At 42.5% G+C, this 24,673-nt stretch overlaps 1 protein-coding gene across 2 annotated transcripts in view; it reads left to right on the top strand.

The window, feature by feature from the left end:
• The window catches only part of SHISA9 (shisa family member 9), a 338,038-nt gene extending 331,313 nt beyond the window's left edge, over window positions 1-6,725 (top strand). For both annotated transcript variants that reach the window (XM_054454380.2, XM_054454379.2), the window contains one exon: window positions 5,376-6,725. In XM_054454380.2, the coding sequence (XP_054310355.1) occupies window positions 5,376-5,755 (380 nt within the window). In that variant the 3' untranslated portion in view covers window positions 5,756-6,725. The remainder of the gene's footprint in view (window positions 1-5,375) is intronic.
• The last annotated feature ends 17,948 nt before the right edge of the window (window positions 6,726-24,673 follow it).

The following is a 24,673-nucleotide window of genomic DNA, read 5'->3' as shown; positions in this document are numbered from 1 at the left end:
GTGGGGAAACAGATGTGAACACAGAAAATTATAAAATAGTGTAGTCAGTGTTATGATGGAGAGAGCAGGGGTGGCTGAGAAAGTCTGAGGGAATGACAGAGGCAACATCTCAGCTAAGTCTTGCAAGATGAGTAACAGTGAAACTGGTGCTAATGAAGGGGATAGACTCTGCAGCTCAGACACCTGGTTCTTAGACCAGATAGGGGACCTCATTATAAGTACTACTATGACTGGTTAGCTCCCCTTCATAGCACTTACCATAGTTATACTTTTATGAATTTTGGGGATTATTTGACCACCACCTCCCTCCTGATCAGATCAAGGCCCCTTTGTGTGCCCTTTCAGGGAGTAAACTAGGCACTCAAAAAACATGGTCAGTGGAAGAAGGAAAGAGGGGAGACAGAAAAGAAGGCAGGTTGGTTTGGATGAATGCCTGCCTCCCTGCTAGAATGTCCACCCCAGCAGGGCAGGAACCATGTCTGTTTCTGATTCTCCTTTATATTTCGAGTGTCCAGCATGTGGTGGGTACCTCTTTGATGAATGACTAAATGATTGAACAAACAGCTCAAAGACTGCAGCATGGAGGAAGGATTGGAGGAGGTGAAACAAGGCAAGGAGGCCAGTTTGGTTACTGAAGGAGAACAATGTTCAAAGGGGGTAGGAGAAAGGGAATAGGTTAAAGAAATATTTGTTAGATATGGCTGGAAGGACTTGTTGGTTTGACAGTTGTGCTACAAGAGAAGAGGAGAATGAAGTCAACCATTGCTCCCAGGTTTCTGGCTTAAGTGGCTAAAGGGTGGGTGGTCCCATGTGAGAGATAAGGAAGAGGCTGAAGAACAGATCTGAGTAATGTTACTGGGTTCAGGCATGGCCACCTTAGTTATGGGAAAGGAGTCCCAACCTAGACCCCAAGAGAGGGTTCTTGGATCTCATGCAAGAAAGAATTCAGGGCGAGTCCATAGAGTAAAGTGAAATTAAGTTTAATAAGAAAGTAGAGGAATAAAAGAATGGCTACTCCATAGAGCAGCCCTGAGGGCTGCTGGTTACTCATTTTTATGGTTATTTCTTGATGATATGCTAAAGAAGGGGTGGATTATTTATGCCTCCCCTTTTTCGACCATATAGGGTAACTTCCTGACATTGCCATGGCATTTGTAAACCGTCATGGCACTGGTGGGAGTGTAGCAGTGAAGACGACCAGAGGTCACTCTCATGGCCATTTTGATTTTGGTGGGTTTTGGTCAGCTTCTTTACTGCAACCTGTTTTTACAGCAAAGCCTTTATGACTTGTGCCAGGCTTCTGTCTCATCCTGTGACTAAGAATGCCTTAACCATCTGGGAATGCAGCCCAGTAGGTCTCAGCCTCATTTTACCCAGCTGCTGTTCAAGATGGGGTTGCTCTGGTTCACATGCCTCTGACAGTTGTCCTGCAAGAGAAGAGGAGCATGAAGTCAACCATTGTTCCCAAGTTTCTGACTTAAGTGGCTAAGGGGTGGGTGGTTCCCATGTGAGAGATAAGAAAGAGGCTGAAGAACAGATCTGAGTAATGTTGCTGCATTCAGGCATGGCCACCTCGGGCCAGAGATGCTGTTGAATCCAGGACATAATGACATATAAATTTTGATGTCGAAGGGGAAAACTTTGAGTATTCTTCTATTGAAGTTTCATGGCACTGGAAATCTAGAACTTTCCTCCAAAAGGCAGGAAGATGGGTTATAGTCCCAGCTCTAATATTAACTTGTGCTACCTTAAACAATTCATGACATTTCAGGAATGTGTCATCCTCACAGCCTTAGCAGATTCCAAGATTCCTTTTGGCTTTGACGTTCCATACCTTCAGGTAGCCCTAGACTTTAAAGAGGAACTTTCTCTTGAAAGGCTTTATCAGTCGGAGCTATTTGCATTACAAGGAATATAAACTCAACTTAAACTGTGTCATACATAGCAAGTTAATATGTGGCTCCCTGGGTTGTTGCCTTGGGCAGTAGTCCGAGTGGAGGCCACGCTAGCCAGGAAAGAGTGCGGTGATCAATGAATGATGTCTAGCATAGACACAGAGTCAGAAACAGGGACATATTTTTGTTTCAGTCCTGAAACCAAGGGTTTCCGTCTGTGGCCTTTCAAATAATGTTGATTGCATGTAGGTTCTACTCTGGCTCAGCCATTAGCTCTGGGTAACCTTAGTTTAATCATTTTATATGCCAGAGCTTGACAGTTTCCTTATTTGTCAAGCAGGAGTAATAGTCCCCATCTTTTCTACCTTCATTGTTGAAAGGATCTAATGAGAAAAGAAGCATAGAGCCCTGTAAGGAGGAGAATCAGATATGAAGATATGAAGGAGAATCAGAAACAGACATGGTTCCTGCCCTGCTGGGGTGGACATTCTAGTAGGGAGGCAGGCATTCTTTAACCTTTATGTAAATTCACATGTGTGACACGGTGAGATCCCAACATGTGGATGAAAGAGCAAATACTTCTGGTCTCCTGAGAGATGAAAGTTCAAAAGTTTATTGCTAATGAATTAATTTTAAAAGTGTAGATAATCTTATAATAAAAGAATTCAGAATTAAAATAAAAGGAGATTTCATAAAATTGTCAAAAAACAAATAAGAAAGTGTCAGCAAACCACCATGGCACAAGTATACCTATATAACAAACCTGCATGTTCTGCACATGTATCCCAGAACTTAAAGTATAATAAAAAAATTAAAAGAAAAGAAAAGAAAGTGTCGATGAAAAAGTCAAACTCTGTCAAATACTTGAAGAGATTTATTCTGAGCCAAATAGGAGTGACCATGGCCCATGACACAGCCCTCAGGAGTCCTGAGAACATGTGCCCAGGGTGGTTGGTCTGCAGCTTGGTTTTATACATTTTAGGGAGGTATGAGACATCAATCAAATACATTTGAGAAATACATAGGTTTGGTCCAGAAAAATGGGACAATTTGAAGGGGATGGTGAGGGGGGAGCTTTGAGGCTATAGGTAAATGTAAACATTTCCTGGTTGACAATTGGTTGAATCCAAAGACCTGGGATCAATAGAAAGGGAATGTTCAGGTGAAGGGGAAGCTTCAAGGCTATAGGTAAATGTAAACATTTTCTGGTTGACAACTGGTTGAGTCTAAAGACCTGGGATCAATAGAAAGGGAATGTTCAGGTGAAGATAAAAGATTATGGAGGCCAAGGTTCTTTTGAAGTCTTATAGTGGCAGCCCTTAGAGACAATAGAAGACAAATGTTTCCTATTTAGACTTTTAAAAGGTGCTAGACTCTCAGTTAATCTCTTTAGGATTGGGAGGGCCTGGAAGAAAAAATCTAGCTGTGTTAATAGAGCTTCTTTACACATGTAGGTTTTACTCCACAAAGAAACTTTTTTTTTCGCAGGGCCATTTCAAAGAACGACAAAAAAACATGTTTGGGGGTAAAATATTTTGATTTTCTTCTTTGTCATGTAATGTTGTGTCAGAGTCAGATAGGAAAGTAAGTCACAATATATAGGGTTAAATAAAACCCATCTGATGAGAATTTATGGTTTGTAGGATATGACTCCCAGACCCCTTAGATAGAAATCTGGGCAAGATAAGAAAAAATCAGAGCTTAGTCCTCAAAAGAAAGAAAGACAGAGAAAGAGAAGTAAAAATGAAGGAAGAGAGGGAGGGAGGAAGAGAAAGAGAGAGGAAGAAGGAAGGAAGGAAGGAATCATTCAATGCTGGAGAGAGTATAGTTAAATTGAGTGGAAATTGGTAAAACACTTTTGTAGAATAGTTGGCAATATGTATCAAGAGCCTTAACAATGTTATACTCTTTGGCCAAATAATTCTACTTTTAATCCAAATCAAAGGTCAGCAAACTTTTTTAAAAAGGACTGGGTAGTAAATATCTCAGGCTCTTCAGGCCTCACAGTTTCTGTCAATTGAGTTTCAACCAGCACTCAATTCTACCATAGCAGAACAAAAGCAGCTATGGATAATACATAAATGAATGGGCATGGTTTTGTGTCCAATAAAACTTTGTTTACAAAATCAGGATGTGGCCAGATTAGGCCCGTGGGCCATAGTTTGCCAATCCCTGATGTAAATTAAGAAAACAGGCCTGGTGCGGTAGCTCACACCTGTAATCCCAGCACTTTGGGAGGCCAAGGTGGGAGGATTGCTTGAGCCCAGGAATTCAAGACCAGCCTGGGCAACATGGTGAAACCTCATTTCTACCCAAAAAAAAAAAAAACAAAAATTAGCCTAGTGTGGTGGTGCTTGCCTGTGGTCCCAGCTACTCAGGAGAATCATCTGAGCCTAGGAGGTAGAGGCTGCAGTGAGCTATGATTGTGCCACTGCACTCCAGCCTGGGCAGCAGAGTAAGATCCTGTCTCAAAAAATAATAATAAATAAATAAATAAGAAAACATTTTTAGAATTATGCTAAATTCAAAATTCTAAATATAAAGAGAGGTTTAAGTGAAAAGTTGCTATTATAACTTTATTTGTAATAGCAAAATATTGGCACAATTAGAACACTCATTAATAGGGGAATTAATTAATTTTGATAGTTCCACTCAATGAAATACTAGGTACACCTGAAAATCCTGTTTATTAATAATTTATAACAACATGAAGAATGCTTGATAGAACATTACTTGAGAAATAGAAACAAACTTATTTATAACAATGATGATAATGGTGGTAGATAATATCTAAGCACTTTACACAGGTCATATAATTTAACTCTCCAAACAGACCTATGAAGTATACTTTTTTATTGTAATGACTTTCCTTATGGAGAAGCTGATGCTGACAAATGTTAAGTAATTTAGTCAAGGTTAAGCTGCTGGCAGGTGTCAGAGTTGAAATGTGAATACAGGTCTGGTTTAACTGCTAAAAGCAAAAACAAAAGCAAATAAACCAGCCAAGAAAAATCCCAAATTAAACTCTGTTTATTAAAAATACCAGAAAAAAATATACCCAAAAGTTGTTATCGGCTGTCTTGATTGGTAGGTGATAGATAGGAAGATCACTTAACATGTCCACTCTTCTCTAATGAGAATGTATCATTTTAATAAAAAAGAAACAACACGCGAATTTCATAGGCAAACCAACGATGGCAGAATGGTAGGTGGGACTGTGGGGGGAGAAGTGTTTATTTCGGGGGTCTAGAGGTTCCCTTGGAGATGCCTTTAATCCTCTTGGTCCTGCTCTTTTTTTGTGGAAAGGGCATGGTGCTGCCCTTCCCTCTGTCTTGTTCTAGGTGGAGTTTCTAGTGTGTCTTGTTTGGACTGTTGGCCCATTTTTATGCTGTTCTTGGGTTGACATGCCAGTCTCTAACTCTCTCTCTCTCTCTCTCTCCTCTTTCTTCCCCTTCTTCATCCACCTGTTCCGCTGTGTAGCTGACAAGGTCAATGATGACTTCTACACCAAGCGACGGCACCTGGCTGAGCTGGCTGCCAAAGGGAACTTACCTCTGCACCCTGTAAGAGTGGAGGACGAGCCCCGGGCCTTCAGCCCTGAGCACGGTCCTGCCAAGCAGAATGGACAGAAGTCCCGCACCAACAAGATGCCCCCACATCCCCTGGCCTACAACTCTACCACCAACTTTAAGGGCTGGGACCCCAACGAGCAGTCCCTCCGGCGGCAGGCTTACAGCAACAAGGGCAAGCTTGGCACGGCCGAGACAGGCTCCAGCGACCCCTTGGGAACTCGCCCCCAGCACTACCCACCCCCACAGCCATACTTCATCACCAACAGCAAAACAGAAGTGACTGTCTGAGCTTTCACCACAGGGAGCACCCTGGAGACCACACTCAACTGAGAGAGGCAAAAAACAACCCCTCCCACACCGTCCCCATCATCCCCTAATACATGCGTCCACACACTCACTCTCAACAAGAACCAACTCTAAACCTACTGGGGACACAGAGTCGCGCTTTTCCTAGGTCATGCCTATAACGTGTCGGCAGGCAGCTGAGAAAGACCAAAGCGTGGACATTCAGCAATACAGCAAAGGGGAAAATGAGGCACACTCTTTCCACTTCAGGCCCAAGATGGCCAACTCTCATGGCCAAACCGTGGGGCTGAGTTTTCTTTTCCTCCTAACTTGAAACTGAAATCCATGATGACAAAATATAAAAGTAGCACAATTTAGAGAAATTGTCCATTTGAGCACATACACTGCTTGCCACGTGCTGTCTGTTTCTAGGTTCGAAAGCCAGGGTGGAAATGGGGGTAGAGAATGAGGGAGGACACAAGAGAAGAGTGCATTCTGGAAGAGGAGTTGTTCTGGGAGGAATTTGCCCACATTAGAAGCATTTTTCTAATTCCAAGAAGTGGTGATGTGGATGTAAAATTGTGACGAGCATGAAACAGTAACTGGACCCCAACCATTCTATTTATAGTGCTTTTCATATCATCCATGTTGAAAGCAAAAAACAACACACCCTCAAACTCACAAAAAGTAAATAGACCCTGAACCCACCGACAATGATGGGAAGGAAAAAAAAAAAAAGCAAAAAACATTTTAGACAACTCCCATAAGGACCATGACCGTGGAAATGGGAGGGATGGGCTTTTATGGAGAGGGTCCGGAGAGTATCAAATAACTTTTTAAAAAGAGGATTAAAATGTAAGCCCACTACAAAACAGATAAAAATGGCAAATTAGGTTTTTTATTTTCCAAAATCTTGAAGACTTGTTGTTGACATTACCAACAACAAATCCACAGTTGGAAAAGTCCACAGGAGATCAGATGAGGATCCAGAAGCCTCTGATTTCTGGGTTTTGCCTCCAAGACCTGAAACAGCCACAAAAACAAGTAATCTATAAGCTGTATGTCCCTGACATCCCTTTCCCTTCAGCGCGTTGCGGCCGCCGCTGCCAAATTTCAACTGCTTTGGACTGAAAATGTCATAAGCGTGGGTGGTGCCTTCAATGTGTTACTGTTGTTTAATGACAGTCTTGTTTCCCAAGTGCAACCTGTGTTCTTTTAGCCTTCCTTCCTCTTGTTTTTCTGCAGTAGTAGAAGATGTTTCCATCCTTCCTTTGTAGGTGAGCCCGCCCGATAACACCCTCCGAGGGGCTGCTACAATGCCAGGGGTACCCAAGAACGAAGACCTCCCTACTCTCTACACTATCAAAATTAGTCCTTCCATTTTCTAGCCCTCTCAAACCTGTCAGATGTTTCTTGGTCCCGTAATTCCCATGGTCCCTCCAAATTACCTCCCCACATACTTCATGTGTTCATCTCCCATCCAGAATGTCCTGAGGTTGTTTTTGTTTTTCTGGTTGGTTCTCATAATCCGTAGTCCTTGGGGTCCCAAGAAAGTCAGTTTTCCTACAAGTTGTGTTTGTTTTGTGGAAGCCCAAAGAAGCGGATTGAGAGAGGCAAGATTTTTATCTAAGGTGAAAGGTTTCTCAACTAGCCCCTAAAGGTCTTTGGTAGTTAATTAACATTCAGCAGACCCACAGCAACTCTGGTGTCAGAAGCTATAAATGGTCTGGTCAAACAAGACTCAGAATATTTTCTGAAATCCTGAGCTGCAAGGTTCTGCCCCACCTGTCTCTCCACTCTGACATCACGAAATCAGCAAAACCAGATATTTATTCTCCTTCTCACTCCCAGGAGATACGAGGACACCAGCAATGCAGTTGATCCCTCTAGGCCTCAGTCTCCCATCTGAAACATGGGGAATTGGGGTAGGTCAAGCTTTTTGAAACTGCAAAACCTGTACCTGTTTTTAAAAATGAGATCTTTTGGCCAGGCGCAGTGGCTCATGCCTAAAATCCCAGCACTTTGGGAGGCCGAGGCGGGTGGATCATCTGAGGTCAGGAGTTTGAGATCAGCCTGGCCAATATGGTGAAACCCTGTCTCTACTAAAAATACAAACATTAGCCGGCCATGGTGGTGGGTGCCTGTAATCCCAACTACTCGAGAGGCTGAGGCAGGAGAATCGCTTAAACTCGGGAGGTTGCAGTGAGCTGAGACTGCACCACTGCCCTCTAGCCTGGGTGACGGAGTGAGACTGTCTCAAAAAAAAAAAAAAAAAAAAAGAAAAGAAAAAGATCTTTCAAAGAACGCATAATAGGAGATCTCCATGTATAAAAAGGTACCGTGCTGTACAAAGCAGGGGTCAGAGATTTAGTGCCCACCTTCTCAGCCTCCTTGGGAAGACCCCAGAGCTTCCCAGAGTCAAGTAAATACCACTGGGCATGGTCAGAGTTTCCTTGATGTTAATGAGTTATGTACCTGCAACACACTTTGGCATCTCTGTGTATCACCTTCACAATATTTGTATCTAAATTGATTCATTTTAATGCATTTTGTTTTTAAAATGAAAACTTCCTGTCTTCATCACAAATTTTAAAAAAAATCATCAATTGCCATAAATAGAAAGTAAGCATAAAAATAAGTACAAAGGAAACAAGCAGCAATGATTAAATTCCAGCTGGAATCTGTTGTCTGTGAGTCTGAACTAAAGCCTGGGGTTCTTTCTTTCTCTCTCCATCTCTCTGTCTCTGTTTCTCTCTCTCTCTTAAAACAATATCAGCGGGTATTAAATAATTGTTAAAAATACCAGCACCCAATGAAGACTTTCTCTTTGTACTAATAAGATGGACCAAAAAGTAAATGAAAGGGGAATCATTTCCTATGCAAGTCAGTGTTGAACAATGCTGTAGCTATGTACTGCCTATGATCATTGTGCATACACTAGGGGTGCACAGCCCACACTTCAGAAAACCCTGGGTTGACTTATTGTGAGGCTCTTTCCAGCTCAAAGTTTCCATAGTTCTTATCTCCCTTTTACCTCATCCTTGCTCTTTGCCCCCAGTCCACTTCATCCCACCCTTATCTCAACTCTGATTAAGAGTCTTTCTTGGCCTCTAAATCTGTAGTATTGTATTCCTTCTGCGTGCTCCTTCTCCTCTGAATAAACTTCATCAATTGAACTGCGCTCCTTGGGGTCTGCAGTTGTAATTTTGGCAGCAAAGGTGCAGACTGGTCATTAAGATGTAGCCACAATGATGGCCCAAGAAGGACAAGTACTTTCCAAGTAGTCCTGTCTAGGATGGAAAGCTCAGGAAATGCTTCATAGTTTATTATCTTCCAATTGGCTTTGGGAGATGAACTGAAGAGGGAAGTTTGGATAGGGAAGATCTTTTTATTCTTTGGCTTCCTCTTGGGAGGGTAGACAGACCTCACAATATGGAAAGATGGGACAACCTATGGAACTGTCTGTGACTTCCATGTACCAAGACAAGGACCCTATAGCTAGGGTAGTGAGACCTAGAAGAGAGAAACCAGAACAAAGCAGACAGGCTGTCCTCTTCCTAATTCCATGCCCTGACATCAGCCCCTATTTTTTGCCTTTAGCTGTCCCCCAATTTCCAACCCAATGGGACCAGAGTCTGACTTCCCTTTGCCCTTTCACAGTGTCACAGCCTCCATCTGCCTTGGGCTCCGCCTGGCCTCCCCATCTAACTCTTCCCAGTTTTTTGTGTAAATGGAGCATATTTTATGTGCAAATATTTTAGTAACCGTATGTTCTGCAAGTAAACCTGTGTTAATACTTGTCAACAACTGCGGAGTTTATGATACGAATAATTCTTCCTACAATGAAGAAAAAAACACATTTGTTTGTTTTCTAAGAATGTTTATTTGTAAACATATGTATTCACTATATTAATATGAATTTCTTACCTGGCAATAAAACTGATTATATGTGAGGCTGTTGGGGTTGTCATGTATCTTTCTAGAACCCTGCATCCTAATTTGTGTTTTCACCAGGAAACACCAATATTAGCATAGAGAGTGAGGTCTTTAATACTCAGAATATATGGGAAGTTGTTTCCGGCAAAGGCAATTTCTAGTTAACAGCAACATATACACATTTTCCAGGAGACTTTGTGTTTGAAGCCTTTTTGGTAAGTTTGTGTCACATCTCCTAGTTCACATCCTTTTGCCTTTAGAAATCTATTGTTGCTAGGTTTCCTCATCATAGCTAAATTTACCCTTAATGGTCAAGAATCTTGCTGCGATTTGAACTTTAGTTTTGAACGCTGATCAGGGTCATAGAAGACACAAATATTGAAAGGATGGAAGATTGGATTCTTCCCCTACTTATTAAATTTTATTTCCTGCCTGGCCTCTGGTAGCATAGAGTTTGAAATTTTCAGGTAGAAACCTGTCTGACTATGGGTCCTCCAGAAAGAGGCTCTGAGATGAGGATGTGAGAAATGAAGAGAATACTGGGAGGGGGTGGGAGGTTCAATAAGGAAGGAAAAGCAGCTAAGAAGAGTATGATATCATGCCAGCTACCACTATGCACGGCTGGAGTTTCATGCTGCAGGGAAACTTTGGGAGACAGTGTTGAACAAACACAAAGGATCATCCTGCCCAAGTAACATGCAGCTTGGGTGTTTACGTGCCCATGGCCATCAGACATTGTTTCCAAATTGCTTTCAGGGATGCTAATGTTCAGGCACTCCTAGGCTGTCACGTGCAAAGGCAGGACTTTCATGGTGTCAAGAATCCCTAGGCAGCCGAGCACAGTGGCTCATGCCTGTAATCCCAGCACTTTGGGAGGCCGAGGTGGGCGGATCACCTGAGGTCAGGACCAGCCTGGCCAACATGGAGAAACCCCATCTCTATTAAAAATACAAAATTAGCTTGGTGTGGTGGCGCATGCCTGTAATCCCAGCTACTCGGGAGGCTGATGCAGGAGAATCGCTTTAACTTGGGAGGTGGAGGTGGCGGTGAGCCGAGATCACACCATTGCATTCCAGCCTGGGCAACAAGAGTGAAACTCCATCTCAAAAAAAGAGAAAAAGTAAAATCCCGAGGCACAGAGGTGCACCTACTGGCGATTATAAGCCAGTCATTGTACACTGAGGTCCCAAAGACACTAAGGATGTGGGCAGGAACTCACAGTGGTTGCCCAAAGCCAGAGATCTGGGGTCCCTGGGGAATGAAACTTCCACTCTCTGGATGCTTAGAGACATTGTCAATGTCAAGCAAAGGGGAGATTTGCAGTCAGGGTCAGGATCTTTACTCTGGGATTTGGAGACCTTTCATTGGCCACAGGGTCACTTGGCATGACCCAGAGCAGATCCCGTTGGCTGTCTTTGGGGCACAGTTCTGGTTATCAGAGAAGTCTGGAACACAGAGGATGCTCTTTCAGCACTTAGAAACTGTTGGTAGCTGGAGTCACTCACATCAGAGCCCCATGAATGTAGTCATAGAACAGAGAATTACACCTCTGTGAGGAGAGCCACACTATTCCTCTAGTGAGCCACCTGGTGGATTATAACTCATAAACAACAACAACAACAATAATCATAGCAAGCTTATTTGTAGAGCCACACACTGTTAAAGACCTTCTATGCATTGCCACATTTGGTTCTCACTACCAAAGGTAGGTACTATTATGCTTTGGAGATGCTGTGTAGAGATTTGTCTAAAATTTGAGTAATGTTCCGAAAGCAGTTGAACTAGTAAGTGGTAGAACTGGGATTTGAACTCCAGAGCTCATGCTTTAATGGCTCTGTCAATAGTTCTCACTTGGATTCACGTGTGAATCGGTGGGGCAGCTTGATAAAAATGCTGATTCCCAAGCTCCCTCAAAGAGCTTCAGATAAGGTAGATCCGAGGAGATGGGCCCCAGGGTCCAATGTTTGTAACAAGCTCCCTGTCATTGCACTACCGTGGCCCCTGGACCCTATGATGAGAAGCCTTGCACGGTGCCACATTACATCATCATCCAACATCTGTGGGATCATCCCAAGGACTTTGAGATGCAGAAGAAATTGGAGTGGACCTGTATGCTTCTAGAGACAGGAACTCTCATCATCCAGCTTCATGTCTGATATTGAAAAGTTGTGTCCTATAATGAAGAGAAGACTGACTCCAGGAGACTTGGCTGGTGGTATTGATTCCAACGCCAATTTGCCACATGCCTTGAAACTATCCTTTCCTGCAACTGCACGTCTTCATCTTCCTTCAGAAGGAGGAGGTTGCAGTTGATAATCTTCAACCCTGCTCTCTGACTGGACTGAGTGTTCTTCTTCCTGATCACCACGAAATGGGTATAATCAATGGAATTGAGTCTCTTACCACTTTCAAAGGTTTGCTCCTGGACGACCGGGATTTCAGTGTGTGTATTAATAACATTATAGCAACGGATTCTGAGGATTGAGCACTTGCCAGGTACTCGGTGTAGACCCAGAAAATCTGAGACAAGTCTGTTAATTTAGAAATATTATTTTGCCAGCCAGGCACGGTGGCTCACACCTGTAATCCCAGCACTTTGGGAGGCCGAGGAGGGCAGATCACGAGGTCAGGAGTTCGAGACCAGCCTGGCCAACATGGTGAAACCCCATCTCTACTAAAAATACAAAAATTAGCCTGGCGTGGTGGCCGGCACCTGTAGTCCCAGCTACTCAGCAGGCTGAGGCAGGAGAATGGTGTGAACCTGGGAGGCAGAGTTTGCAGTGAGCCGAGATCACGCTACTGCACTCCAACCCCAGGTGACAGTGGTGACAGTGCAAGACTCCGTCTCACAAAAAAAAAAAAAAAAAAAAAGAAAGAAAGTTTATTTTGCTAAGATCGAGGACATGTGCCCATGACACAGCCTCCGGAAGTCCTGATGACATGTACCCAGGGTGGTTGGGTTGCAGCTTGGTTTTATACATTTTAGGGAGGCATGAGACATCAATCAAGTACATTTAAGAAATAGATTGGTTTGGTCCAGAAAGTCAGGGCAACTCAAAAAGTGGGGGAGGGGGCTTCCAGGCTATAGGTAAATTTAAACATTTTCTGGTTGACAATTGGTTGAGTTTGTCTAAAGACCTGGGATCAATAGAAAGGAACGTTTGGGTTGATGTAAGAGGTAGTGGAGTCCAAAGTTTGATCATGAAGATGAAGCTTTTACCTAGCAGGCTTCAGAGAGAACAGGCTCTAAAATGTTTCTTATCAGACTTAAAGCCTGTGTTGATGTTAATGTCAGACAGGTAGAATGAGGCATGTCCGACCCCCACTTTTCTCCCTTCATGGCCTGAACCAGTCTTTCAGGGGCCTTAGAATTTTATTTTTGGTTTACATCAGCGTTTTGTTGTTGTTGTTGTTGCGTTTTTTGTTTTTTTTTTTTTTTTTGAGATGGAGTCCTTGCTCTGTCACCAGGCTGGAGTGCAGTGGCACAATCTTGGCTCACTGCAACCTCTGCCTCCCAGGTTCATGTGATTCTCCTGCCTCAGCCTCCCTAGTAGCTGGGACTACAGGCACGCACCACCACACCTGGCTAATTTTTTGTCTTTTAGTAGTGACGGGGTTTCACCATGTTGGCCAGGATGGCCTCAATCTCCTGACCTTTTGATCCGCCCGCTTTGGCCTCCCAAAGTGCTGGGATTACAGGCCTGAGCCACCATGGCTTTCTGATGCTCTAACAGCCATGGGCTACTATGAATATTCTTAATGTTTTTAGGCCATGGATCCTTTCAATTATCTGGTGAATGCCTATGGATTCCCTTTTCAGAATAATGACTTTAAATGCATAAAACAAAATACATAGAATTACAGAAAAAAACCATGATCTCATCATGAAAATATTTTTAGAAACTCACATTTGTGATATGGTAATACAGTTGGCCCTTGAACAACACTGCTTTGAACTGCATGTGTGAATTTTCTTCCACCTCTGCCACCCCTGAGACAGCAAGACCAAGCCCTCCTCTTCTTCAGCCTACTCAACGTGAAGATGACAATGATGAAGACCTCTATGATGATCCACTTCCACTTAATAAATAGTAAATATGTTTTCTCTTCCTTATGATTTTTTAAATAACATTTTCTTTAGCTTACTTTGTCATAAGAACACAGTGTTATATATTTATATACATATATACATAAAATACACATAACATACTAAATATGTGTTAATCAATTGTTTATGTTATCAGTAAGGCTTCTGGTCAAAGTGGACTATTAGTAGTTTAGTACTGGGGGAGTCAAAAGCTGTATGAGGTTTCCGACTACATGGGGTTTGTCGACCTCTAACCCCTGCATTGTTCTAGGGTCAGCTGTATATGTGCTTTTCAACTAATGCAATAAATAACATGAGGTTTCAAAGTATTGATGAGCACAAACGATTCTTTGAGCTATCTGCTACATATGCAATGTGACACAACAATATCTGTGATTCTACTTTTGACAAAGTCCCAGGTCAGTGCTAATACTATAGGTGGTTCTTTGCCTACATTTATTTACTTACTTTTGAGACAGAGTCTCACTCTGTTGCCCAGGTTGGAGTGCAGTGGAGCAATCACAGCTCACTGCAGCTTTGACCTCTGGGGCTCTAGCAATCCTCCCACCTCAGCCTCCCAAGTAGCTGGGACTACAGGTACGTGCCACCATGCCCAGCTAATTTTCTGTATTTTTTGTAGAGATGGGCATTCACCATGTTGCCCAGGTTGGTTTTGAGCTCCTGGGCTCAAGCAATCTGCCCACCTCAGCCTCCCAAAGTGCTGGGATTACAGGTATGAGCCTCTGCACCCTGCCTTATTGCCCACATTTATAATTGAGGGATTTGCTAAATTTCAACTAGAGGCCAGTGAAAGTAAAGACATTATATATTTTCTCGCACCTACTTTCATAAACCCACTGAATTCTACCCACAAATCCCTCTGCAGGTGTGTGGGTCCCAGGTGAAGCACTGTGTACTAGTGAGACTTAGAGCTACTTAAATATTCTCTTCATGCTTCTATTTTTTTAAAATAGGGATAACAATAGTATCTCTATCATTGGCTGTTATGAGAGATAAAATAATAGATAAAAAGACAGTAGCTTAATGCTTAACACCTAGTAAACATTTCAGCATTAGCTTTTGTTATTAGAATTATTCTTTCAGATGATTCCTATAACCTTACAAAGTTGCGTTTTATTTTTCCCCACTCATAGAAGAAGAAACAGGCTCAAAGAGGTAAAAATTGCACAAAGTAACCCAGGAAGTCAGTGGCAGAGCTGATTGAAACCTGGTTCTCTCTGATTCAACCTCAAGCTCTGGCCCATCGTGCGTGCTGTGTCATTTTTTAAAACTGGTAGTATTAAATGTCCTCACTTCTCCCTGGAATGAGGCTAGACCGACATTGGAGTAGATCACTATGGATTACCCCATTTCTTCACCCCTCCCAGAGAAGAAAGACAAATGTCCAAGATTCAGGAAGCTCTTGTCTGGCACCTATTTATTTAAGGGCTTAAATCAATAGCCCTTTATTAATTAACTGGAGACAGTTAATACCAATGTCCTCCCTTCAACACAAGCTGTCTCCAGCCCAGTACTTGCAAGATCCCAATTACAAACCTCACTGTCCCAGAAATTGTCAGATTCTAGTTTTTTATTTAAAAAAAAAATCCATCCTGTTAGGAATGTATTCACCACATAAAACCAAAATAAGTCTTTGATATAGCTTGGCTCTGTCCCCACCCAAATCTTATCTTGAATTGTAGCTCCCATAATTCCCACGTGTTGTGGGAGGGACCTGGGGGGAGGTAATTGAATCATGGGGGCGGTTTTCCCCATATTGTTTTCATGGCAGTGAATAAGTCTCACAAGATCTGATGGTTTTATAAGAGGAAACCCCTTTTGCTTGACTTCAATTCTTCTCCGTGCTTCCCCACGTAAGATGTGCCTTTCACCTTCTACCATGATTATGAGGCCTCCCGAGCCACATGGAACTGTGAGTCCATTAAACCTGTTTTTCTTTATAAATTTCCTAGTCTCAGGTATATCTTTATCAGCAGTGTGAGATCAGATTAAAACAGTCTCTCTCATACTTTCAGTCTCAGCCTTGAAAGATAATAATCATCATAATGCTAATAGCAACAACTTTGATTACCAATTGTTGAACATTTTTTGTGTATCAGGCACTGGGTTAGGCACTGTGAATGCTTCATTCTTCTCTTCTTGCTGGGGCTCTGAGCCTCAGTCAGCATGAGTCTCTAAATGGTTTTGTGAAGCGGTAACTTCCTTTATCACCATTTCCACCACCAACTGGACTTTATGTGAGTTAAGAATAATCTTCTATTATTATCAGTGTGTTAGGCACTGAGATTTCAGGGTTTGTCTGTTAGAGTAGATAGAATTTCCTTAACAAACACAAAAGGTAAAGCACTTAGAACTGTATCTGACTATTTAAAAAAAAAACAATAAATGTTATCTGTTGCCATCATCATCATTATCATCATTGTAGCACTCTGTTTTCACACTGCTATAAAGAACTACCCTAGACTGGATAATTTGTTATGAAAGATATATAATAAATATATAATATTTATATATTAAATAGAACAAAAATAATAATTTGTTATTAATTGACTCACAGTTCCACATGGCTGGGAGGCCTCAGGAAACTAACAATCATGGCGGAAGGGGAAGGGGAAGCAAGGACCTTCTTCACACGGTGGCAGGAGACAGAGAGTGAGCAAATAGGAAATGCCACAGTTGTAAACCATCAGATCTCTTGAGAACTCACTCACTATCACGAGAACAGCATGGGGGAACTGCCCCCATGATCTAATCACCTCCCACCAGATTCCTTCTATGAAGGGATTACAATGAGAGATGAAATTTGGGTGGGGACACAGAGTGAAACCATATCAATCATCTTAATTAAACTTGTACTCTATGCTAGGACCTTTACATACCTGATCTTTAATCCTCGCAATAACCTTGAAAGGGCTCATAACTCCATTTTAAAGATAAGGGAACTGAGAGGTTAAATGTCTTACTCAAGGTCATAGAACAAGTGCTGGAGTGAGAATCTAAACCTGGAGTTTTCTGGTTCCACAATTTCTAGCACCCCACTTAACCCTCTCAAAGTTGCTGGTACTATCTGGATCCAGTTACTGTGGTTAAATAAATAAATAAATAAAAATACCTTTGTGGAAGAAAAATGTCTTCATTGTCAGCTTGGCATCTCACTTATTTTCTTGTCAGATTCCAAATCCTAACTCGTGCTGTGTTGTACAGTTCAAAGAAAGCATTTCACATCAAGAAATGTCATGGTTGCTAGAAATAATTTTGTCACATCCTCTTGAATTTTTCATTTTTGCAAGTTCAGAGGTTTCAGTTAGATTCACATCTTATGATGCCTCTTTTTAAAACATTATAAAAGGGCAACTCATTTTTAAAAATCTCGACATCCAAATAGAACACTTCATTGTTTTCATCTTAAAAGGTAAAAAGTGGGAAGACTCTAAAGAGGCAATTTACAATGTGCGGGTGCCATATTTTCTGGTAATTTGAAGCTGTTTTTGATGCTGTAATTTGTTTTTGAATTTTGCTGTCCGTGTATCAAAGGCAGTTGAGCTGAATGTACTGGAATTCTACAAGTTACGTGTCTGTTGAATTCCCAGATCCAGGATGCCAAAAGTCAGCACCATGTAGGTCTTAAAGCCTTTCTCTTGGGTCTTATTAGTTGCCATGAGAACTTTCCTCAGTGGGGTTTGATTCTTTCTCACGTGGAGTCAACATTAGACTTTTGGACAAAATTTAGAGAACACTGCTGAGTGCTTGGTTCTGCTCAAAAAACCTCATTTTGTAATTTATTCAACAAATACAGAGCATCTACGATGTGCCAGCCATGGTGCTGGGCCTTGAGGGTACAAGAATCCCTTTACTGTCACCCTTCTCCTTCCCCCTTCTCCAAAAAATAAAAATTAAGAAGGTAGAAGATGAACAATAGAAAGCAAGCACCATAAAGAAATAAAGAGAGGCACTGCAGGCAGAGAGAAACCTTGGTGTCAGATAAGCTTGGATTTGAGTCCTCTCTATAACTTCTAGTTATGTGACCTTGGGGAGGCTACTGAGCTTTTCAGAGCCTAGTTTTTCTCATCTGTAAAGCAAGCCCAGTCATACCAACCTTGTCGTGTTTTTTGAGCAGTTGAGATAAGATATGTAAAACATGTACTCATGGTGGATGCACAACAAACTTGGGCTGTTATTAATCGGAAGCATTTACTTGTCGACTCCCACCCATTAGGAACCAGGCTAATGTGGTACCTTGGTTTTTCCATTTTGTTTTTGTTGGGGTCCCCAGAAAGAGATCCTGAGACACAAATTCATATGCAAGGAAAGAAGGAATTTCAGAAGAAACTGGTAAGGGGATGGCAGAAGTTAGGTAGAAAAAGGACCAAAACAAGGATATACTTTTAGGCAACGCCACAGAGAGGGTAGATCTTATGTGCATTACTCTAGAATTTGCATCAACCCCAAGCAAGGGAGCAGGGCTTTCATTCTTATGTGCCTGCCAGTCATTCACCAAAGAGATGGAAACTTCTAGCTAATCTGGCTCATTGCATGTTGAGGGAAAATTTCTCAAAGAGTCTCAGGTGCTGGTGGTTGGAACCAAAGACATACAGAATCTGGAAAAGAGGTGCATGGAAAGAAGAAAAAGGATGTGAGGACATCTAGGTGAAGCACCAGGTTGGTTATACTTCCCTTTTCTGACTTCTCAGAGACATTAGTCCTGGTCCAGCTGGTCCCAGTAAGGAAGATGAGATTTCCTTGGTTCATAAAAGCAGGACGTTTGGAGAATTTACCTGCCAAAAATAAGGGGAATGGCTTTGGGGTCAGCCTCGTTGAAGATAAAATCTCAGCCTAACTTTTTATAGCCCATGTCACTTTGGGCAATCAATTTAGCCTCCTTGACCTAGATTTTCTTATGTATAAAATAGGAATAATAATGTGCTTTCTGTAGATTTGTTGTAGTTTGAGATGACTTTATATTCCCTGACTTATTTGACAAATATATGCTGAGCATCTGCTATATGTTAAACAGGGATAAGCACTGGTACACTGAGATGAATCAGGCACAGGTCCTGCCTTCCAAGACCTTGGCATCTAATGGGGGAGGCAGACACAGAAATTACAGACTCTGTTTTCTTCCTGATACATTTTTTCTCTCTTTCTCTGTTTCCTTCTCTATGTTTTTTACTCGGCTGCGTCTTCTCTTCTTTTTTCCTCCCTTCTTCCTTCTCCTTCACTTGATCGCCACCTTTCTTTTATCATTATTTATTTTACTTCTTAGAAACAAGGTCTCACTCTGTCACCCAAGCTGGAATGCAGTGGCATGTGGGCTCACAGCAGCCTCAACCTCTGAGACTCAAGCGATCCCCCAGCCCCAGCCTCCAAGAAACTGGGACTACAGGCACACACCACCCTGCCCAGCTAAATTTTTAAATTTTTTTATAGAGCCGGGGTTTTGCTATGTTGCCCAGACTGGTCTTGAACTCCTAGGCTCAAGCAATCCTTCCGCCTCGGTCTCCTAAGTAGCTGGGAGTGCAGGTGTGTGCCACCACACCTGGCCATATCTCTGCATTTCAATCTTGCATTCTCTGACCGTCATCACTTCCATACCTAGTCTTTATATTAACTGGAGGATATCTAATCTGCTACCCTTTCAAGTCCCTAGCTCCTGCTGCTGTTTTCCAAAGTTTCTTCTGCAAATTGCAAAGCATATAAAGTTCTGGGGAATTCAATTGGACCCAGACCCTCAGATGTGACAGAAGGAGACTTGGAGATAGGAGAAAACCATCTAGAGCTTTACTTAAAGCTTAGGGGTGGAGGAGTGGGGGCAGGAGGTACAATTAGCAGTCCTGAGTGGGCAGTCCTGAGGAATGGCAAGTAGAATTTATGATTAATTGCATTGGGGAGAGAGGGTCAGAGGTGATTTTCCCTGCTATTTTGCACATGGGTAGACTCCTAAGAGCATTAGGATAGGAGCCAGAAATTCTTCGTTTTAATTCTAGCTCCGAAACTAGCTGTATCGTCTTGGAAGTTGATTTCCTCATTCATATGATATAGAGGTTGCATTCAGTGATTTTTTTAGGACTCCTCTGACGCTCTTGGTCAGGAACTCTGCCTTCATAAATTTCTTATCACCCCAACCCCATTGTGTCTTACTCTGGGAATGGCACCCACCAGGTGCTTGTATATATAACAACAATAGATTTATTTTCTGTATTCCAGGATTCTGGGGATGATTAGCTTTGGGTTTGAGAAAGATCTATATTTGGGGCCCTGGAAGCAGACTCTGTTGGCTGGAACCCATTCAGCCATTTTACTATGAAGTCCAGGGCAGCTGCTGCAGATGGCGAGGCAAACCCTAATGGCTTGTATAATGTGGTACTTCTCAGACTTGACCACCATAATTCAGAGGCTCTGTGGGCTCAGGAATTTCCATTTTAAGAAACACTTTGGGGATTCTGATGCAAGTAGTTAGTGGAGTAATGCTGAGAATCAATTCTAGAAACCTGAGCTTAGTGCTGCCACCAATACTCTGTGTGACCCTTACCTAGGAGTGCAAGGTTTTGAACACATTTCTTCACCTGCGCAATAGGGCTCTTCACCCCCACCCCGTCTTCCTGCAGGATTTCTGTGAGGAACAGATAAAACAGCAGATGGAAAAGCTCTAAGAGGCTCCACAAGAATCAAAGATGGTGGCCTTTGTGTGTGAAGATGCAGCATCCCCAAGCTTCCTCCTCTCCATACTCAGAAGAAAAGAGACTGTAGGCAGATAATATTTCAGGGGACACGTCAGCCCCTCATCCGATCTCCTGTATTTGATACTTCTTGATCCCCGCTTCACCTGCTTTTAACCAACTTTTTTTACTCCAGTCATTGCCATGACAACCAGCTATGCAGGTGTACCCAGTTAGCACCTGGCCTAGGTGTGCTTTACAGCTCTTGCTTTCTGACTCAGTGCCTTGTGTCCTCAGCATGTGCAAACCTGGAAGTGTGAGAGGGTTAGCACACCACGGCCCAAACTTTGACTAATGGTTGTGGGGAGAGGGGTATTGGAGATTAGTAGTGCGTATTCCCCTCTCCATCTCTTAGGTAGACAATTCTAAGTGATTTCTTCCAGCTCCTCAGAGGGTCCTAGTGGGTTGGAACCCACTTGCCCATGTGGTGGTTACCAGGTCCATAAAGCGCCTTGAGGTTGGCTTTTCATCCTTCCTGTTTCATTCTTCCAAGCCCCTCCTCCTTTTCTTTAGGATACTTTCCAAAATAAATACCTGCACATAGCACCTTGCTCAAGTTCTGGTTTAGGGGGCAAACCAGGCTGACACAAAGAGGGCTTTGTTGATGAACCAGCCTGGATCTCCAGTAGTAATTCCAGGTCTAGGATGGTCATCCAACAATTGACTATTTACTTAGTAGCAGAGTGAGGGCAGGTAACAGGAAATGTAACCTGTCCACTTCCTACTTGACCAGCAAGAACTGAGTTCAAATCCCAGCCTTGTGCCCTAGGGACAGGTACAATGTAGGTAAAGAATTCTGCAACAATGCATAGTACACAGCAAGTTCCCTTAAGACAGATCACAACGTTCTTTCTTCAGTTCCCTCCTTTTCACTCCATGTAAAGTCAAAGTCCTTAAATCAAAGTCCTTAAAACAAGCCAAAAAGACCTTCCATGATCTGGCGTCCAACTCCCTCTCTGCCTTCCTGTTGTACTACTCACCCCTTCACTCACTCTGCTCCAGCCCCCACTGGCCTCCTTGCTGTTCCTCAAATGCCCCAAGAATGTGCTCACCTTGAGCGCTTTGTCCATCAACTGGGACAATGTTGTATCCCTTCTCCAGGGGACATTTGGCAATAACTGGACACATTTTTGGTTGTCATAACTTGGGAGATAGGTTGCTACTGGACTATAGTGCGTAGAGGCCAAGGATGCTGCTAAATATCCTACAAGGCATAGGACAGCTCTCCTCCTCCAAAGACAGAAAATTCCCTGTTCCCAAATGTCAGTAGTGCTGAGGGTGAGAAACCCCCAGGACCCTTCTTCATGCTGCAGTCTTCCTCCCCTGGCTCACCCCACATCTGTTGGGTCTTTGATTATATTTCACCTTCTCAGTGAGGCCTGATGCCCTGTTGATACTGAAGCTTGCGCTGCTCATGTCTCCTGGCCTGTCTTAACCTTCTCTATTATTTTCTTATTGTATTCAGCCATTTCTACCATATTATAGAATTGATCTACTTATGTTTACTCTTATTGTCTGTCTCTTCTCACTGGGATGGAAGCTCCATGAGGGTAGAAATATTTGATTGCTGCCCATATCTCCTCCACCTACCACAGTACCTGGAATATAGGCATTCAATAAATATTTGTTGAATGAATTAATGAATGAATGAAAGGAAATAGAGTTGACCCTTGAACAACATGGGTTTGAACTGTGCAGGCCCACTTATCCTTGGATTTTCTTCTGCCTCTACCACCCCTGAAATAGCAAGACCAACTCCTCTTCTCACTCCTCTTCTTTAGCCTCCTCAACCTGAAGACGATGACGATGAAGACCGTCATGATGATCCACTTCCACTTAATAAATAGGAAATATATTTTCTCTTCCTCGTGATTTTCTTAATAATAACATTTTATTTTCTCTAGCTTACTTTATTATAAGAATACAGTATGTAATACATATAACATGCAAAATGTGTGTTACTTGACTATTTTATTATCAGTAGGATTTCTGGTCAATAATAGGCTATTACTAGTTAAATTTTGGAGTAGTCGAAAGTTATATGCAGATTTTTGACTGTGTGGGGGTAGGAATTGTTCAAGAGTCGACTGTATTATGAGGCTGAGGTTTGAGGTGCAATCTCTTCTACTATCATGTCAATGTCATCAGTGCTTATGGGAACACCTGTCCAAAGGTACAAGAGAGATGGCAGTGTGTGTTCGTCTGTTCTCCAGTGCTAATAAAGACATACCCAAGGCTGGGTAATTTATATAAGAAGAGGTTTAATGGACTTACAGTTCCATGTGGCTGGGGAGGCCTCACAATCATGGTAGAAGGTAAAAAAGAAGCAAAGTCGAATCTTGCATGGTGGCAGGCAAGAGAGCTTGTGCAGGGGAACTCCCATTTATAAAACCATCAGATCTTGTGAGACTTATTCACTATGGCAAAAACAGTATGGGGGAAACCACCCCATGATTCACTTATCTCCCACAAGGTCCCCCCCACAACACATGAGAATTATGGGAGCTACAATTCAAGATGAGATTTGGGTGGGGACACAGCCAAACCATATCAGAAATATATCCACTTGGGCATTAATTATCCATGGACAGGAGTATTATGAAACGTCCCCATAAGGTCAAAAGGTGACACATTTCATCCAATTTATTTTAATATTCACCAAGATTAGGAAGAGAAAAATAAGACATTACTGAAGGTTACTTTTTTTTTCACTTTTTAAAAATTCGTCCACTTCCTGTTTTCTTCAGGGAGACTGAAAAGTGTCTTCTCAAACATTTCTCATTATCGGAACTTAACAAGAATTCTAATTAGGGCTACTGCACACTTCAGTGGTAGTTTTCAAAATTGAGCTCTGGCTTCATCTTTGACAGGCTGCCAGTCTTTTCTATCCTTGCCAAAGATGCCCTCTATAATAATAATACTAATAATTACCATTTATTGAAAGTCTACTATGTGCCAGGCAATTTGCATACATTAGCAGTTGTCTTCACACAAATCATATGAGGTGGAAACTATTAACCCTAATTTTAGATGAAGTGATTTGCCCAAAGCCAAGCAGCTAGAAATGGGCAGAACTGGGATTCAAACTCAAGTCTATCATCTGGTCCAAAACTTTCCATGTCCAGCCTTCACAGATTTAGGGGAGAGAGAAGATAAGACAACAGGACAACTTGTCACTGCTTCCAGCATGACCATCAGCTCCAACCGGAGGGTTTGTTACGATTTATTATGTCACCAGCCTTGGTTGCTAGGTCTCTCTGGGAACAGAGTTTAGGGAATCCCAGAAGACTCTGAGACACCCAATTAGAAAGGCAATAATAGCAGACTTGAGAATAGACTGATTGCTTATTCATTATTCTTGTTATTTCTGGACTCTTCCATCCATCGTACAGCGGGCTGTCAGCAATTACCATGATGTTCTTTCCAGAAAGGGGCCTCTTGGCCCCACTAATCACCTCCCACAGGACCAAATAGAGTCTTTCAGGTGGCAAATTCTTCAGAAGCAACATCAAAATGCTGCTGTCTTTGGGGCTTCCCAGTGAATCCTCAGTGGGCACCTTGGGGCAAAGTGAAAGCACTGGACTTCCACAAATGAAGAAACAGTCCCTTCTGGGCTTGTTAAGTGCCAGGAGCCTTGTTGAACAGGTGTTGCCCAGAGGCGACATGGTCTTGTAATGGATCAGTAGATTAATAACAAGTAGCAGAGGATCAGGCCTGAACCTGAACTTGAGCTGTTTGAGCATCAGGAGAGTATCTGTTCCCCTCACCTCCCAGGAGGAGCTTCTTTCATTTTTTTTCCTTCTTTCTGTATCATCCTCTTTTTCTTCTTTGCTCCTCTATCTAATAACACTGCAGACTTGGATACCTGGCTTTAGCAGGTGGAGGACATCACTGATACCTGCTATGTCCCCTAACCTCTCACTGCTTTGTCACACTTCCTCTTCTCTCTTGCTATGGTTCTACTTTTGACTGTATCTTTCTCCTTCGTGCTCCTTTTCCTCTCTGTTCCTCTTCCTCTCCCTCAATTCTTTCCCTTTCTGTCTCTCTCTCTCCCTCTCTCATTCTCTTTCTGTCTAGGCATCTTTCTTCCTTTTTGTTTCATGCATTTCTCATCCTCTAAGATCTGCCTTTCTCTGAAACACATTCTGTTTGACTTTCTGT

This window comes from Pongo pygmaeus, chromosome 18 (genome assembly GCF_028885625.2).
Source record: "Pongo pygmaeus isolate AG05252 chromosome 18, NHGRI_mPonPyg2-v2.0_pri, whole genome shotgun sequence".
Lineage (NCBI taxonomy): Eukaryota > Metazoa > Chordata > Mammalia > Primates > Hominidae > Pongo > Pongo pygmaeus.
Note: the sequence above shows the minus strand (reverse complement) of the source record. Positions and strands in the feature narration are given on the sequence as shown.